This window comes from Muscardinus avellanarius, assembly GCF_963383645.1.
Source record: "Muscardinus avellanarius genome assembly, chromosome: 11".
NCBI lineage: Eukaryota > Metazoa > Chordata > Mammalia > Rodentia > Gliridae > Muscardinus > Muscardinus avellanarius.
This window is the reverse complement of record NC_137797.1, coordinates 77,056,954-77,072,480: the sequence shown is the minus strand read 5'-3', so window position 1 is coordinate 77,072,480 and position 15,527 is coordinate 77,056,954. Positions and strand designations below refer to the sequence as shown.

At 36.9% G+C, this 15,527-nt stretch overlaps 1 protein-coding gene across 3 annotated transcripts in view; it reads left to right on the top strand.

The window, feature by feature from the left end:
* Window positions 1–15,326, top strand: part of TMEM117 (transmembrane protein 117) — a gene marked incomplete at both ends in the record, with an annotated part of 622,588 nt that extends 607,262 nt beyond the window's left edge. For 2 of the 3 annotated variants that reach the window (XM_080706437.1, XM_080706438.1), the window contains one exon: window positions 14,680–15,326. In XM_080706437.1, coding sequence (XP_080562563.1) covers window positions 14,680–15,326 — 647 coding nt within the window. The remainder of the gene's footprint in view (window positions 1–14,679) is intronic. The other variant, XM_080706439.1, reaches the window with a different exon arrangement.
* Between the last annotated feature and the right edge of the window lie 201 nt (window positions 15,327–15,527).

The following is a 15,527-nucleotide window of genomic DNA, read 5'->3' as shown; positions in this document are numbered from 1 at the left end:
GGGTGAAAGGATAGACAAAGATATTCCATGCAAATACAGACCAAAAACAAGCAGGGGTAGCAATGCTGATATCTAATGAAACCGACATTAAGCTAAAACACATCAGAAGAGATAAAGTGGGGTGCTTTTTATTTATAAAACAAAAATTTCAGCAAGAAGATATAATGATAATAAACATTTATGCCCCAAATAGGAGTGCACCCACATTTGTAAAAAAAAAAAAAAAAAAAAAAAAAACCTCTTTGGAATATCAGGTCTCAAATAGACCCAAATACAATAATATTGGGAGACTTCAACACACCAATCAATCTTCATGGCAAAAGATGAACAAAGAATCTTCAGATCTAAAAAGCACTATAAACCAAATGGACCTAATAGACATATACAGAATATTTCAACTAGCAACAGCTGAGTATACATTCTTCTCAGATGTTCATGGAACCTTATCCTAAAGAGACCATATCCTGGGCCACAAAGCAAGCATCAGAAAATTCATAAGATGTAATATAATTCCCTGCATCTTGTCAGATCACAACAAAACAAAACTAGAAGTCAATAATATGAAGACCAAGAAAAATTACATAAATACATGGAAATTAAAATACTCTTTAGCCAGGCGTGGTGGTACACACTTGTAATCCCCATGCTTGGGAGGCAGAGACAGGAGGATCGCACTGGTTTGAAGCCAGCCTCACTGGCTTAAGAGACCCTGTTTCCAAATAAAAATTTTAGGTCTGGGAGTGTAGCCCGGTGGTAGAAGGGTCGGTTCCATCCCCAATACCACCAAAATAAAAATAAATAAATAAATAAATAAATAAATAAATCTCTTGAATGATGATTGGATCAGAACAGAAATAAGGGGAGAAAATAAAAACAAATTATTGGAATTAAAAGAAAACAGAGACATGATATACCCAAATCTATTGGGCATTTTGAAGGCACTGAGTGCCCACATAAGAAGAAAAGAAAGTTGCCAAATAAACAACCTAATGACACATCTCAATGACTTAGAAAATCATAATTAGTTTAATTCCAAAGCCAGGAGAAGTCGGGAAATGATTAAAATTAAAGCAGAAATAAATGAAATTGAGAATAAAATAATACAAACATTAAGAAACCAAAAGCTGGTTCTTTGAAAAGATCAACAAGATCAACAAACTCCTAGGCAGTCTAACCAAATGAAAGAAAGAATCAACCCAAATTATTAAAATCAGGAAAAAGGAGACATCACCACAGATTGTGGGGAAAATCAGATCACTAGAAACTATTTTAAAAATTAATGTGCCAAGCATGGTGGCGCACACTTGTAATCCCCACACTTAGGAGGCAGATGCAGGAGGATCACTCAGGTTCAAAGCCAGCCTATCTGGATTAAGAGACCCTGTTTCCAAATAAAATATAAAATAGGTCCGGGAGTGTAGCCCAAAGGTAGAAGGGTTCCATCCCCAGTACCCCCCCCCAAAAAAAAAGTTCCAATAAATTGGAAAACATGAAAGAAATCAACATGTATTCTACCTAAATTGAACCAAGAGGATATAAAAAACCCAAACTGACCAATAGCAAGCAAATAAAAAGGAAAGAAACAGCAATAAAAATTATGCCACTAAAGAAAATCCCAGGTCCAGATGAATTCTACAAAACGTTTAGAGAAGAACTAAACCCAATATTCACAAGTTGTTCCACAAAATTGATAGTGATGAAATTCTTCCAAACTCCTATTAGACCAGTATCACATTAATAACAAACCAAACAACAATACCTTAAGAAAAGAAAATTACAGACCAATATTATTGATGAACATAAATGCAAAAATTATAAACAAAATACTCTCTGAAGATTCAAAAACATATTAAGAAAATTTTATACCATGACCAAGTTGGTTTTATCCCAGGAGACTGATTCAATATACACAAATTGATACATGCTACTCACCACAGAAATAAAACTGAGAACAAAAGTCACATAATCATATTAATAGATCCTGAAAAAGGATTTAACAAAATCCATCATCCATTCATGTTAAAAACACTGCAGAAAATTGGAATAGAAAAAATGTTTCTCAACATTATTAAGGCAATATATAGTAAATCCAAAGTCAACATCATGTCGAATGGAAAAACTGCTAAAATTCCCTGTAAAATCAGGAACAAGGCAAGGATGCCCACTATTACCACTCTATTTTTATATAGTCTTGAGATTCTTGCTAGAGCAATAATATCAGAGAAGGATATCAAATGAATTAAAATAGGACAATAAGAACTTAAATTATCTTTGTTTTCAGATGACATGATCCTATATCTAGAACTCCTAAAAAAAAAGTCAACCAAAAGACTACTGGAGCTGATTAACCAATTCAGCAAAGTAGCAGGATACAAAAACAACCTTAAGAAATCAGTAGCTTTTCTATTTGCCAACCATGGAGAAAAAAAAATACAGAAAACAATTCCATTCACAATAACCTCAAAGCTAATAAAATATCTAGGAATTAACCTAATCAAATAGGTAAAGGCTTTTGCAAAGAAAATTATACAACACTAATAAAAGAAATTGAAAGATCCTGGAAGATGGAAAGATCTCCCTCACTCCTGAATAAGCAGAATAAATATTATTAAAATGGCCATTCTATCAAAAGTGATCTATAGAATCAATGCAATCCCTATCAAAATACCAATGTTAATATTAAAAGATCTAGAAAATCAATCATAAATTTCATATGGAGGAACAAAAGACCCAGAATAGCCAAAGCAATTCTCAGCAATAAGAACCATGTAGGAAGCATCACAATTGTTGACTTCAAATTATATTACAGATCTATAGGGATTAAAACAGGACAGTATGGCACAAAAACAGGCACACAGACCAATGGAACAGAGTTGAAGATATAGAAACAAATTTACACACTTATAATCAATTGATCTTCCATAAAGGGACCAAATAAATACACCGGAGAAAAGACAGCCTTTTTAACAAATGGTGCTGGGAAAACTGGCTGTCTATTTGTAGAAGAGTGGAACTAAATTATAACCTCTCACCTTGCACAGGAATCAACTTGAGATGGATCAGAACCTGGAAGTTAAACCAGAGACTGTGAAGCATAGGTTCAACACTTCAACATATAGGCACAGGTGGTAACTTCTTCAAGAAGACCTCCAAAGCTCAGAAAATTAACACAAATTAACAAGTGGGATGGCATTGAAGTAAAAAGTTTCTGTTCATCAAAGGAAATTTTGTAATTTTGTTCTTCTTGATTGCTGAGTAGAATTTCATTGTGTGTGTTTCTCTTAAGTTTGTAATTCATTCATCTGTTGATGGAGACCTAGTTTGGCTCCATAATTTGGCTATTATGAATTGTGCTTCTATGAATATGGGTATTCATATGTTACTGTAGTTTTCTGGTTTAAACCCTTTTGGAAAGATACCCAGTAGTGGTATGGCCAGATCATATAGTGGACTCATTCCCAGTGTCCTAAGGAATCTCCACACTGATCTCCATAGCAGCTGAACTAGTTTTCACTCCCACCAACAGTATAGAAGGGTGCCTATTTCCCCATATCCTTGCCAACATCTATTGTTATTTGACTTCTTTATAATTGCCACTTTGATTGGGGTTAGATGGAATCTCCTGGTGATCAAGAGTCTAAAGAAAAAGCCTACAGAATGGGAGATCTTTACCAGCTATCCCTCTGATGGAGGACTAATATCTAGACTATATAAAGAACTTAAAAGACTTTACACTAGCAAAACAAATAACTCAATCAAGAAATGGGCAACTGATTGAATAGACACTTTACAAAAGAAGAGATACAAATGGCCAATAGATACCTGAAGAAATGTTCAACATCATTAGCCATCAGGGAGATGCAAATCAACACTACACTGAGATTCCATCTAACCCCAATCAGAATGGCAAGCATATGGCACATGCTTGTAATCCCCGGCTTGGGAGGCTGAGACAGGAGGATCGCACAGGTTCGAAGCCAGCCTCAGCTACTTAGTGAGGCTCTCAGCAACTTAGTGAGACCCTGTTTCTAAATAAAATATAAAAATGGGTCTGGGAGTATAGCCCAGAAGTAGAAAGCTTCTGGGTTCCACCCCCAGTACCACCAAAATAAATAAATAAATAAATAAATAAATAAATAAATAAATAAATAAAATAACAACAAATGCTGGGGAAACTCTTACACTGTTGGTGGGAGTGAAAACTAGTTCAGCTGCTATGGAGACCAGTGTGGAGATTTCTTAGAATACTGGGAATGGATCCACTATGTGATCTGGCTATACCACTCCTGGGTATCTTTCCAAAGGGGTTGAAACCAGAGAACTACAGTAATATATACATATCCATGTTCATAGCAGCACAATTCGTAATAGCCAAAATATGGAACCAACCTAGGTCTCCATCAACAGATGAATGGATTGCAAAATTATGGAAAATATACACAATGAAATTCTACTCAGCAACAAAGAGAACAAAATTACACCATATGCAAGAAAATTGAAGAACCTGGAGAACATTATGTTAAGTAAGATTAGCCAATCGCAGAGCGTGAAGGATCATATTTTTTCTCTAATATGTGCAGGATAGGGAGTAAATGGAATACAAGAAGAACTCCAGATAATGGAGGAGAATCCTCAGTCGAGCCAGGGAGGAGATCTAAGGGTGGAGGAAGAGGAAGACTGAGGTCCATTAATGGAAATACTACCATCAACTATGTATATACATGTGAATATACCAATGTCAATCTTGGTACTCTCTATTGAGAGGGAGCAAAATGGGGAGGCAGGCAGGACACCGAGTGCTATATGCATGTATGTCATTGCAATAAAAGCACAAAAATAAAATAAAATAAAGTAAGAAACAAAAAAGTGGGATGAACAGTTAGTTTCCTTTAAGCTTCAGAAGGATTTGTACTGCACACAGTACTGTATTCATGTATGTCATTGTCAACATGATTTACATTAGGATGTGAGACTATAATGCACCAATTAAAGCATAAAAAGAAGTGGGGTGGCCACTAAGAAAGGTACATGCTACATTCCTTCTAAAAGTTAAAATGTCCAGAGTTGAGTCCAACAGAAACAGCTTCAAGATACAGTAGGACTAGGGAAAGTGCTATAATCAGGGTGACCACAGAGGAAGCTGAGGCCAAGGATGGGACAGATTCTGCAGACCCCAGATGACTTTTTCTGCTGCTTTATCTGCCTGTGTTTGTTCTGCACTATAAGAACCTTGGCAAGGATGGCTAAGGGTCTCACAGTGTCACCCTGGCCCCACATCATGTTCCAATCATCTAGATATTCAGTGCAATCTGAAGAAAGATCCTATGCATGGGCTCAGGCTCTGTTCTCCCTGGTGGCATGGCCATGATAGATTCCTTGATCTTTTGAAGGCTGGTTTCTTGTCTTCTTGATGTGGTCAGTAATGGTACTTCCCATAGGGTTGTTGTGAGTATTTAATTAATGAACATATGCAGGGCACTTCAAAAACTGCCTGTCATGTTGTAAGAGGTCCATAAGCAGTCACTATATTTTACTTAAAGCTTTTTCTTTCATTTGTTCAGAGTTTGTATTCATTATTTAATTCCAAAACAAAGTAGGTTGAGAAAGAGCTCTCTTGCCATTTATCCACTCTTCCTAGCTTTCTTCTGTCACTTACTTTCCTGAGACCACAGGCAGACGAAATCTGAAGTAAATAATGCTCCGACTAATGAAATACTCCAGATCAAGTGTTATCTGACACTGATGAGCTCCCATTGACGTTTGGAAAACATTTAGGATTTGAGTATTTTTTAATCCTGAGTCCAAGCCAGCTTTATTTATGCATGTCAGAAATCACTTAGATTGTTGCATCTGTTTAGCTCATCTGGATTCCCCTTGACAGATGGTTCACTGCAGTATGTATGAGCTTTCATTTTATAAGCCAAGATGCAGCTTATAAAAATGAATCATCTTTTATGAAGGGTGTGTTAATATATATGTTTTTTCTTGGAATTTTTGCCTTCAACAACAAAGGAGGTAAATAGTGACTCGGTCACATTGGTACTTTTAGCCCATGTCCATTGTTCTCTTCAAGACGATGCTAAAAGCAGCTGTATAATCATCTTCTCTGCCCTCTCCCTTTTACCTATAGGGTGAGTACACAGATGGATTTAAAAAATGTGATACAGTAAACCTCGGGAGGCAAAGAGGAATGGCCTCTTAATTCAGCCTCAGAAACTCCTCTGAGTCCTATTAATGCCAATCCCGGTGGAAGCGCTGCCATCTGTCATCCCAGCTATACAAAGGAAGTGTCCCATAGGTGGCCATCATCTGAGTAAATTAGGAGGGGTTGAGAGAAAGGCCAGGAGGAAGGCCTGTGCAGCCACAAGGAGAGAATTCACACTGTTGGCACAACGATACCCACAGGAACCCTTTTGGCAAAAACGGAAGATGCAGAAGTAAACAAGCTTCCGTGGTGTCTGTGTTCTATTTCAGTTTGCTGAGTGGCGTGAGGGCACAGGTGCTTGACAATGGCAAGAGTGTGAAAGTTAATGAATAAAACCCTTTGTTTTACATCCGTAGGTGTATGATGTCTGGCAAATGAATTCCCAGAGATTGTTTTCTTAAAGAGCTCTCCAGCATCCATCAAATGCTGCAAAGCACTGGAGAAGAGTGGGGCAGCAGCCCATCCAGCAGGGTATTTCTGTCTGACAAAATTAGCAAGGGACTTGTTACAGGAAAATATGCTGCATCCTGTACACAAAGACAGTCCCCAAAGATCATGAATTTATCCAAAGGATGCAAAGACCTCTTGCTATTCTCTCAGTTGGGAATTTTTCAAATCTCTCCTGAAGCAATTTCCATCTTCAGTACATTTGTCCAGGTCTAAGAGTTTACTGCTATAAAAATCAGCAACTCCTTTTATTTGTACAAAACTCATCTTCTTCAAGACTTGGTTGCTTTGCCTTTAGCAAGTCAGTCCTAGCTGAACCTAAACTAGCCATTCAGGCAGCAGTGCTCTTTGTTTATGCATATATGAGCATCTTTGTAATAAAATTCACATGCCCTTCAGGAATTGTATTCACAGCCAGAGGAAGGACCTGGAATAATCATCATTTTTGAGACCTGAATATTTTGCTTTTCCTAATTATATAAAATTTTAGCAATAGCCTCAAATTCACTACATAATTGTAACACATGCATTGATTTGAAACTCCAGAACTTCATTTGTATATTTCAGGACACAGCATCTCAGAGTTCACATGTTGGTTAACAGACAATTTTTGAGTTGCTATGTGTCAACAACTTAGACTTGTACCTGGATGTAATGGGAAATACCTGTAACCCCAGGACTTGGGAGGCCAAGGCAAAAGAATTGCAGGTTTGAGACCAGTCTCAGAAATGTAACAAGACTCTCAGACACCTAGAAAGACCTTGTTTTTTTTAAAAAAAAAATTAAAATAGCTGGGGGTGTTAGAATGCCCTTGGCTTCAATTCCTAGTACCAGTAAGATAGAAGAAAAAAAGAAAAGAAAGTTGTAGTTGTAATCTACTAGTCCTCTAATTCAGTATGACCACATATCTTCTTTTTGTTGTTGTTGTTGTTTGTTGTTTGTTTTTCACAAGGTGACCTACCAAGTACCTGTATGTATCATGTTAGATTACTTCCTAAAGGAATTATCTTCACTGAGGAAGCAGCAGCGCCTAAAGGGGTATTTTGATAAGCAATAGTAACTTACTTTTAAGTTTTAAGAAGGTACTTTACCAACTCAGGTAATTATTATTAATTCATAAATTAGTAAGTAAATATCTTCAGTTTACTAACTGATTTTCATCATGAGCTTAGCACTTTATGTATATTTTTTAGTTATCCCTAAATTACCTGTGGAGAAACTTGAAGAAATCTAACTGAGCAAGCCCCATTTTTCACAGCTCCATCTGTAATAAAAGGTTATTGAGGGTAGCCAAGGAGACTAAACAAAACTGTTATTTTTCCCCTTGGACCCTGATACTGAGCTCAGGGGCACGCTACCCTGAAGCTACACCTTCAGTCCGATGTTTGTTGTTGTTGTTCTGAAACTGGATCTCACTGAGTTGCTGAGAGTCACCCTTCATTGCCGAGGCTGGTCTCAAATCTGAGATCCTCCTATCTCAGCTTCCAAGTACTGGGATTACAGGTGTGTGCCATCACATTTACTTGCATTTCTTTTATTTATCCAAAATCCATCTTTTTTAAGCACTCAGTTTCCCGCCCTCCCACAATGGATGCTGAGTGGCCCTGTGAAACTTAACACTTTTGTGCACCAGCACTGCCTATGTAGTGTTACCCACTTGGTAGAACGGTGCCCATAGCACAGCCTGACCACCATGCTAATTGGCAACCACTGTGCAGAGATTAAATCATGAATTGTTCATTATTTGGTAGGAATATCAGCACTCTTAGTTGTAAAAAGAACACTTTCCCTCAAATTATTGTCATTTGCTATGCTAAGTGAGGGTAATATTTAATGAAGAATCCTTTTAAAATTAACTGTCCCAGGATTCTATAAACTCCCACAAAGCAAAAATATAAAATTTTCATTATAGTATCATTTTTACAATAACTAAGAGTCATTAAAAGCACAAAACACAAGAAAGAGGTAATCTCACTAACACCATGCAGTGATTTCTCATTAAAGGAGACAGTGAGATATTTCATGAAGAGATTAATAGAAATAATGTATGGATTCTCACCCTCCCTCCTTGTTGATTTACATTGCACTGTGTAGTTGAAACAACAGGGGAAGAAGCAAAGCTTTTATATGATTAATGCTGAAATGCCAAACCCCTGGTTACTGTTGATCATATATTCACAACAGCACACTTGGGAAAATAGCCATGCAAGCACTTTCAATCCTTTCCTCTTTTGTGTGTCTTATATCCTTTCCATGTGGGTCATTTCAGGGACTCACATTGATCATTTATGGTAAACTGTTTCTCAGAATGTATAATTATTTTAAGGAAACCTTTCTCTATTTACAAACTGTATGATCCATCTGTTTTGCTTTAGAGGTGAGATTTTTCTGACCAATCAGAAAACATTAAGATGAAGACAATTTTTACTTCACAGGCTCATGAAAGAGACTTTTAGGACAGGGAAGAAACCTTAATAATTATATATCTTGACTCACTCACTGTTTAGACAAGAAAACAGAGATTGTATTGCCCTGCCTGACTTAGCCTTTTATTTTTACCACATCTTACAGGAACAAGAAAATCATTATCAAGGTAATAAAATATTATGTGAAAAAATAGAAAGATGAATGAGTGAGAGAAAGAGTGAGCATCCTTTCTCAGTACTAATAGCTAAATGGACCGCAGGTCATATCAGGTGGTTGGACACTTCATCATGGTTATAATATACCAATTTTAAAAAGAACGAAATGCTATTTCTCCTGCCATTTATTTATTTATTTATTTATTTATTTATTTATTTATTTTGGTGGTACTGGGATTCCTGGAAGCCCTTCTACCTCCGGGCTACACTCCCAGACCTATTTTATACTTTTTTATTTTTGGAAACAGGGTCTCTTAAAGCAGCGCGGCTGGCTTCGAACCTGCGCGATCCTCCTATCTCCGCCTCCCAAGCGCGGGGGTTACAAGCGTGCGCCACCATGCCTGGTTCTCCTGCCTTTTTAAACAGCTTCAAGTTTCAACTGAGTGACCATAACAATAAAAGGAAGTATACTGCTAGATCTTCAGAAAAATAAAAGAAAATAATGTCAATAGGAAGCCTACCGTGTTCCAGTCTCCACACATAGCCTCTCCACTCTTGAGGTTATCCCCTTTGTTTAACCTCAAAATTTGGGTATACAGAAGACCTTTTTTCTTTCTTATCGGTGCACTGTAGTCTCACATCATAATGTGGATCATGTTGACAATGGCATATATTCACACAGTACTTGGTGCCTCCACCCCCTGCTTCCCTTTTTCCCTCGCTCCCAATACTGAGTGTCCAGGTTAACTATGTTATATTCACATGTATACATATATTCAAATATAGCTTTCCATTAATTAACCCAGCCTTCTTTCTTTCTGGCTTTGCTGAGGTTTCCCCTCCATTGTCTGAAGTCCCTCTGGTATCCCCAATACTCTCTAGCTTGAGCATATTAGAGAAAACATATGTCCCTTCTCTTTCTGTGCTTGGTTAATCTCACTTAACATAATCTTCTCCAGGTCTTTCCATCTTCTTGTGAATTACATGATTTTGTTCTTCTTTATTGCTGAGTAGAATTCCATTGTGTGCATATCCCATAATTTTGCAATCCATTCATCTGTTGATAGAGACCTAGGTTGGTTCCATATTTTGGCTATTACGAATTGTGCTGCTATGAACATGGGTATGCATATGTTAGTGTAGTTCTCTGATTTCAACCCCTTTGCAAAGATACCCAAGAGTGGTAGAGCCGGATCATATGGTAGATCCATTCTAAAGAATCTCCACACTGATCTCCACAATGGCTGAACTAGTTTGTACTCCCACCAACAGTGTAAAAGAGTTTCTATTTCCCCACATGCTTATCAGTATTTGTTGTCATTTGACTATTTTATGCCACTCTGATTGGGGTTAAATGGAATCTCAGTGTACCAAAAACCTTTCTGAAGCCAGGCCTGATCATGTACTCTTGTAATCCCAGTACTTGGAAGGATGAGACAGAAGGATCCCAGGTTTGAGAATAGTCTCACAAATGTAGCAAGACTCTCAGCAATATAGCGAGACCATGTTTAAAAATAAATAAATAAATAAATAAATAAATAAATAAGGCCGAGTGTAGCTCAGAAGTTAAATGCCCTTGGGTTTGATCACAGTACAAAGAAAAGACCTTTTCTCAGACCTAATACTATTGCAAGTTGTAGACAACCTATGAATTGCTAAGAGCCAGGTGTGGTAGCACCTACTTCTAATCCCCGCGCTTGGGAAGCTGAGACAGGAGGATCGCACAGGTTCAAAGCCAGCCTCAGCTACTTAGTGAGGCTCTCAGCAACTTAGTGAGGACCTGTTTCCAAGTAAAAGTATAAAAATAGGTCTGGGAGTATAGCCTGGAGGTAGAAGAACCCCTGGGTTCCACCCCCGGTACCACACAAAAAAAAGATAAATTGCTAAGGATTTTTAATATGTTAAATATGCTGATTTACAAAGCATATATTTGTACATCTACATGCTGGGTCCTCTTGATTATCTGGTCCCATTTGTTCTACCTGTAGGCACTGGCACTCAATAATTCATGCTGATTTATCCAAACTGAAAAATTCAGTCAGCTTTAGAATATATCGTTGTTAACACCCTCACAAACCTTTCTTTCCATCTATTCTGTCACCAAGATCCTACATTATCTGAAATAATGAAGAAGAGAAAAGAAATTGGAGATGTAATACCAACCTACATTTTGGGAAAGCAATATATTTCAGATATAACCTCTCACTTTATTCTCACAAAAATTCCTTTGAGTAGTTACACTGGTATCTTCATTTCCCAGAAATTAAAAAAAAATAGTTCTACCCATAGCTAATAAATAGAACTATTTGGGGGCTGGGGAGGAAGACAGGATCACAGAACTAGAAGGCTTCTAGTCAGTTTTCTCAATCTGAAATAGAATAATTATAGTCAAGAAGAGCTAAACAGGCTACCTGCATTAGTATTAAGTTCAGTGTTGGGAGGAGATCTCCATCTGCTGATTTCCAGCTGTGGCTTTTATCACCATTGGCCTTGCTGATGCAAATGGGTAAAGATGTATTGAAGCAAGGTGATGATAGCCATTAGGTGACTTCAGGCAACACGTTTTTATTTGCTCCCCCTCCACCCTATCTAAGTATTCAGACTTCACATCATGTGAGAAATAACAAAGTGATTATTTGGTGTGGAAACTGAGTGGCTGACTGACTACACTATCAACTAGTAAAAAAATAACTTGAAAGTATCAGGAAAGACTCTTTGTATCCTTAGTCTTCTCGATCAGTTTGGTCAGTCAATATCCACTTACTTCCATTTTTACTCTAGGGGTTTATTGGGGTTTTTCTATACCCATTCACAAGCATGGAACATCTATCAGGAAAGCACTTTTTTCACCAAGTGCCATGAGCATTTCTTTCTCCTCTGATTCTGAATGTTGCCATCTCCCATTTCTGATATCCTATTAACGTGAGACAGAGAAACCTTTATGGGGGACTACTCTATTTGTGATTTTATTTTAAGAGGACCTACCAAGGGGTTCACATTTCTTCAAGGGGCCTCTGTGAGTCAAGAAGATGATGGACAGGAATACAAGCTCAGGGCTCTCTTAACCTCCACTCCTTGGTCTGGCTTTGTGACACATGTAGAGAGTAAGTATGAATCTCCTATAACAGAAAAGGACCCAACGCCCCTCTCTAGCTTGTTTTATGTCTTGAAAACCACAAGTGAGTGCCTCCATAATTTGAGGCTGAGCCTGAGGACACAGCTTAGTGATAAAGCACTCTCCTAGAATTTGCAAAGTCCTGGGAGCAGCACCAGCACCACAAATAAAGAACTTCCGTGCTTAACACTAGGTGGGAATCTCAACTATTTCACTTTACCTGCCTTTTATCTCTCCCTTGTCTTTCTTTTGCTATAATATTATCTAATTTTTCCTTCCCTCTCCCCTCAGCTCCTCTCTTCCATATTACCTCATTTTTTTAGTATGCTAATCTACCTGTAGCATAATAAAGGCATAAATTAAAAATGCAAAAATTTCCAAAGTGTTCTCTGCCCTGCTTTTCTTTCAAGGATTTTATGAACTGATTCTTCCTCCAAATTCCTAAAAACTGAGAAACTATCCCTTAGTTTTTATTCCATGTTCTCAAAACTCTATCGCATTTATTGTTTCTATCACTCATTTGGCATCTCTCATATGTGACCTCTTATTGTCTGTTGGTATCTCTGTCAAAGATGCACCTTCCCCATTTACCAGTGTATCTATACATAGCTTCTCTATTATGAGTGCACAATAAATGTTTAATAATGGTGCTCACCTTTGTATTTGATTTTTTTTGCATACTCAAACTAGAAAGTAACTTGGAACATTGGAAACATTATTTCCAGACATGATCAAGTGTTTATTACATTTGGCACTAATTTCAAATTGATCATTAGGTATTCAAAACTAAACTGATTCATACTAAGAATAAAGCAAAAAAAATTCTTAAAAATCAAACCACAAAAGTTTAATCAAATAAAGGTATGACCATCATTACATCATTTATGTAAATTTTCTTCATGGAAAAGAAGTTGCAAATTCTCATACAAATGAAGATACTGTCATAGGTTAGGCAAGGTTTTGATGATAATAATACTATTGCTGAGTCATTCTACCAGACACTGAGTTTCCCATTTAATAATCTCATGAAATGTTAACAACTTTAATAAATATTATTAGTTTCTGCATGCAAAGAAACTGGCCATTAGAAAATTTTAAAAACTGACCAAAACCACATAGCTAGTAAGTTTTGGAGCAAGGACCTATTTAGGAGCTTAAATGTATATAATGATGATGACAGAATACTTTCCTAAGCTCCTCACAGTTATATTTTTCATATTATATTTCTGTATATCTGTTAAGATATATATTTGCAAAGTACATAACCTGTGAAGTGGCAGCTTAAAATATTTCAAGTACAAAAGAAAATAATTTGGACATAATATATAAAATTATACTAAAGCTTCTAGAACACAGTACATATATCACCCAATTTTATACAACAGACTTATAAGGTAGATATTACTATATTATTATATATACATAATGCTGTAAAACTTGTAATAAGTTGTAAGTATCCAAATGGCATCTAGTATCCTTTGGAAGTTTTACTACATTCTTTCTATCTGCAGTTCATTAGCTTTGGCTATATTTATATTTCCAATAAATTTATTCTCTTCAATGTAATTATTTTTAATTTGTTTTTTTGTGGTACTGGGAGTTCTGGGTTCCACCCAGAACCTTTCTACCTCCAGGCTATAATCCCAGACCTATTTTTATATTTGATTTGGAAACAAGGTCTCATTAAGTTGCTGAGAGTCTCACTAAATATCTGAGGCTGGTTTCGAACCTGTGGTATCCTCCTGTCTCAGCCACCCAAGCGTAGGGATTACAAGTGTGCGCCACCATGCCAGCAATGCAATTATTTTTAAAGTCTTGATCAAGAATTCAGATCAAGGACTATTGATCCAAATCACATCAACTAATGGTTTAATCAACAGGTCACCTGCAATAGCTGTGTGATTCAATTGATATACTACTGTGCTCGCATTGCAAAATGATTTATTTCTTACCCAAACATAATTATAAAACTGTGAGAGATGTTCAATCATACACTGAACTTTCCTATAAATTTCATTAGAAATTTGTTTTCAACATTAATTAAAATGTACTGAAGAATAACCTACATGGAACCAGATTTGAGTATAGCTGTGGTGTCTCTAAAATAAGGTCTTAATCCTGTTGCTATAAGTATGTTACTGGATTGGGAATTTACAGTTAGGTTTATCATATGCCTAGAATGAATAAATAAATTTTCTTTGCCAATTTACTTGTTAATGAGTCTAAAATATTAGTAACTTATAGTGTTAATGCCATTATCTCTTTTTTGGAGAAAACCTATTGTAATTGTATGGACCTTTGATTAATGCAGTATTTCTCTTTTAATGCAGGTAAATGGTTTAACTATGGAATTATCTTTCTTGTCTTGATTTTGGATCTTAATATGTGGAAGAACCAAATATTTTACAAACCTCATGAATATGGACAGTACATTGGTCCAGGACAGAAGATATACACAGTGAAAGACACTGAAAGTTTGAAGGATTTGAACAGAACCAAGCTATCCTGGGAGTGGAGGTCAAATCACACTAACCCGCAGACAAACAAAACTTATGCTGAGGGAGACATGTTCTTGCATAGCAGGTTCATAGGGGCTAGCCTTGATGTCAAGTGTATGGCCTTTGTCCCAAGTTTGATAGCTTTTGTGTGGTTTGGATTCTTCATTTGGTTCTTTGGACGGTTTTTGAAAAATGAGCAAGGCATGGAGAATCAAGACAAAACTTACACTCGCATGAAAAGAAAATCGCCCTCAGAACATAGCAAAGACATGGGAATGACTCGAGAGAACACCCAGGTCTCAGTGGAAGACCCCCTGAATGACCCCCCTCTGGTGTGCATCAGGTCCGACTTCAATGAGATTGTCTACAAGTCTTCCCACCTGACATCAGAAAACTTGAGCACACACCTAAATGAATCTACCAGTGTCACAGAAGCAGATCAAGACCCAACGACTTCACAGAGTATGCCTACGAACTAGATTGGCTCATGAGTTAGCACACAAAGCAACTATGAGTGTAACTTTAAAAACATTAGTCTTTCCTTTCGTAAATGTAAGGTTTACGTAGCTATAGGTAAAGAAATACAAACAATGCCACAAAGGTGCTCAACATGCTTTTTCTAGGACTTATTGTTTTCTATTTGTATTATAATACATGTGCCTACTGTATGTTTAATGGTC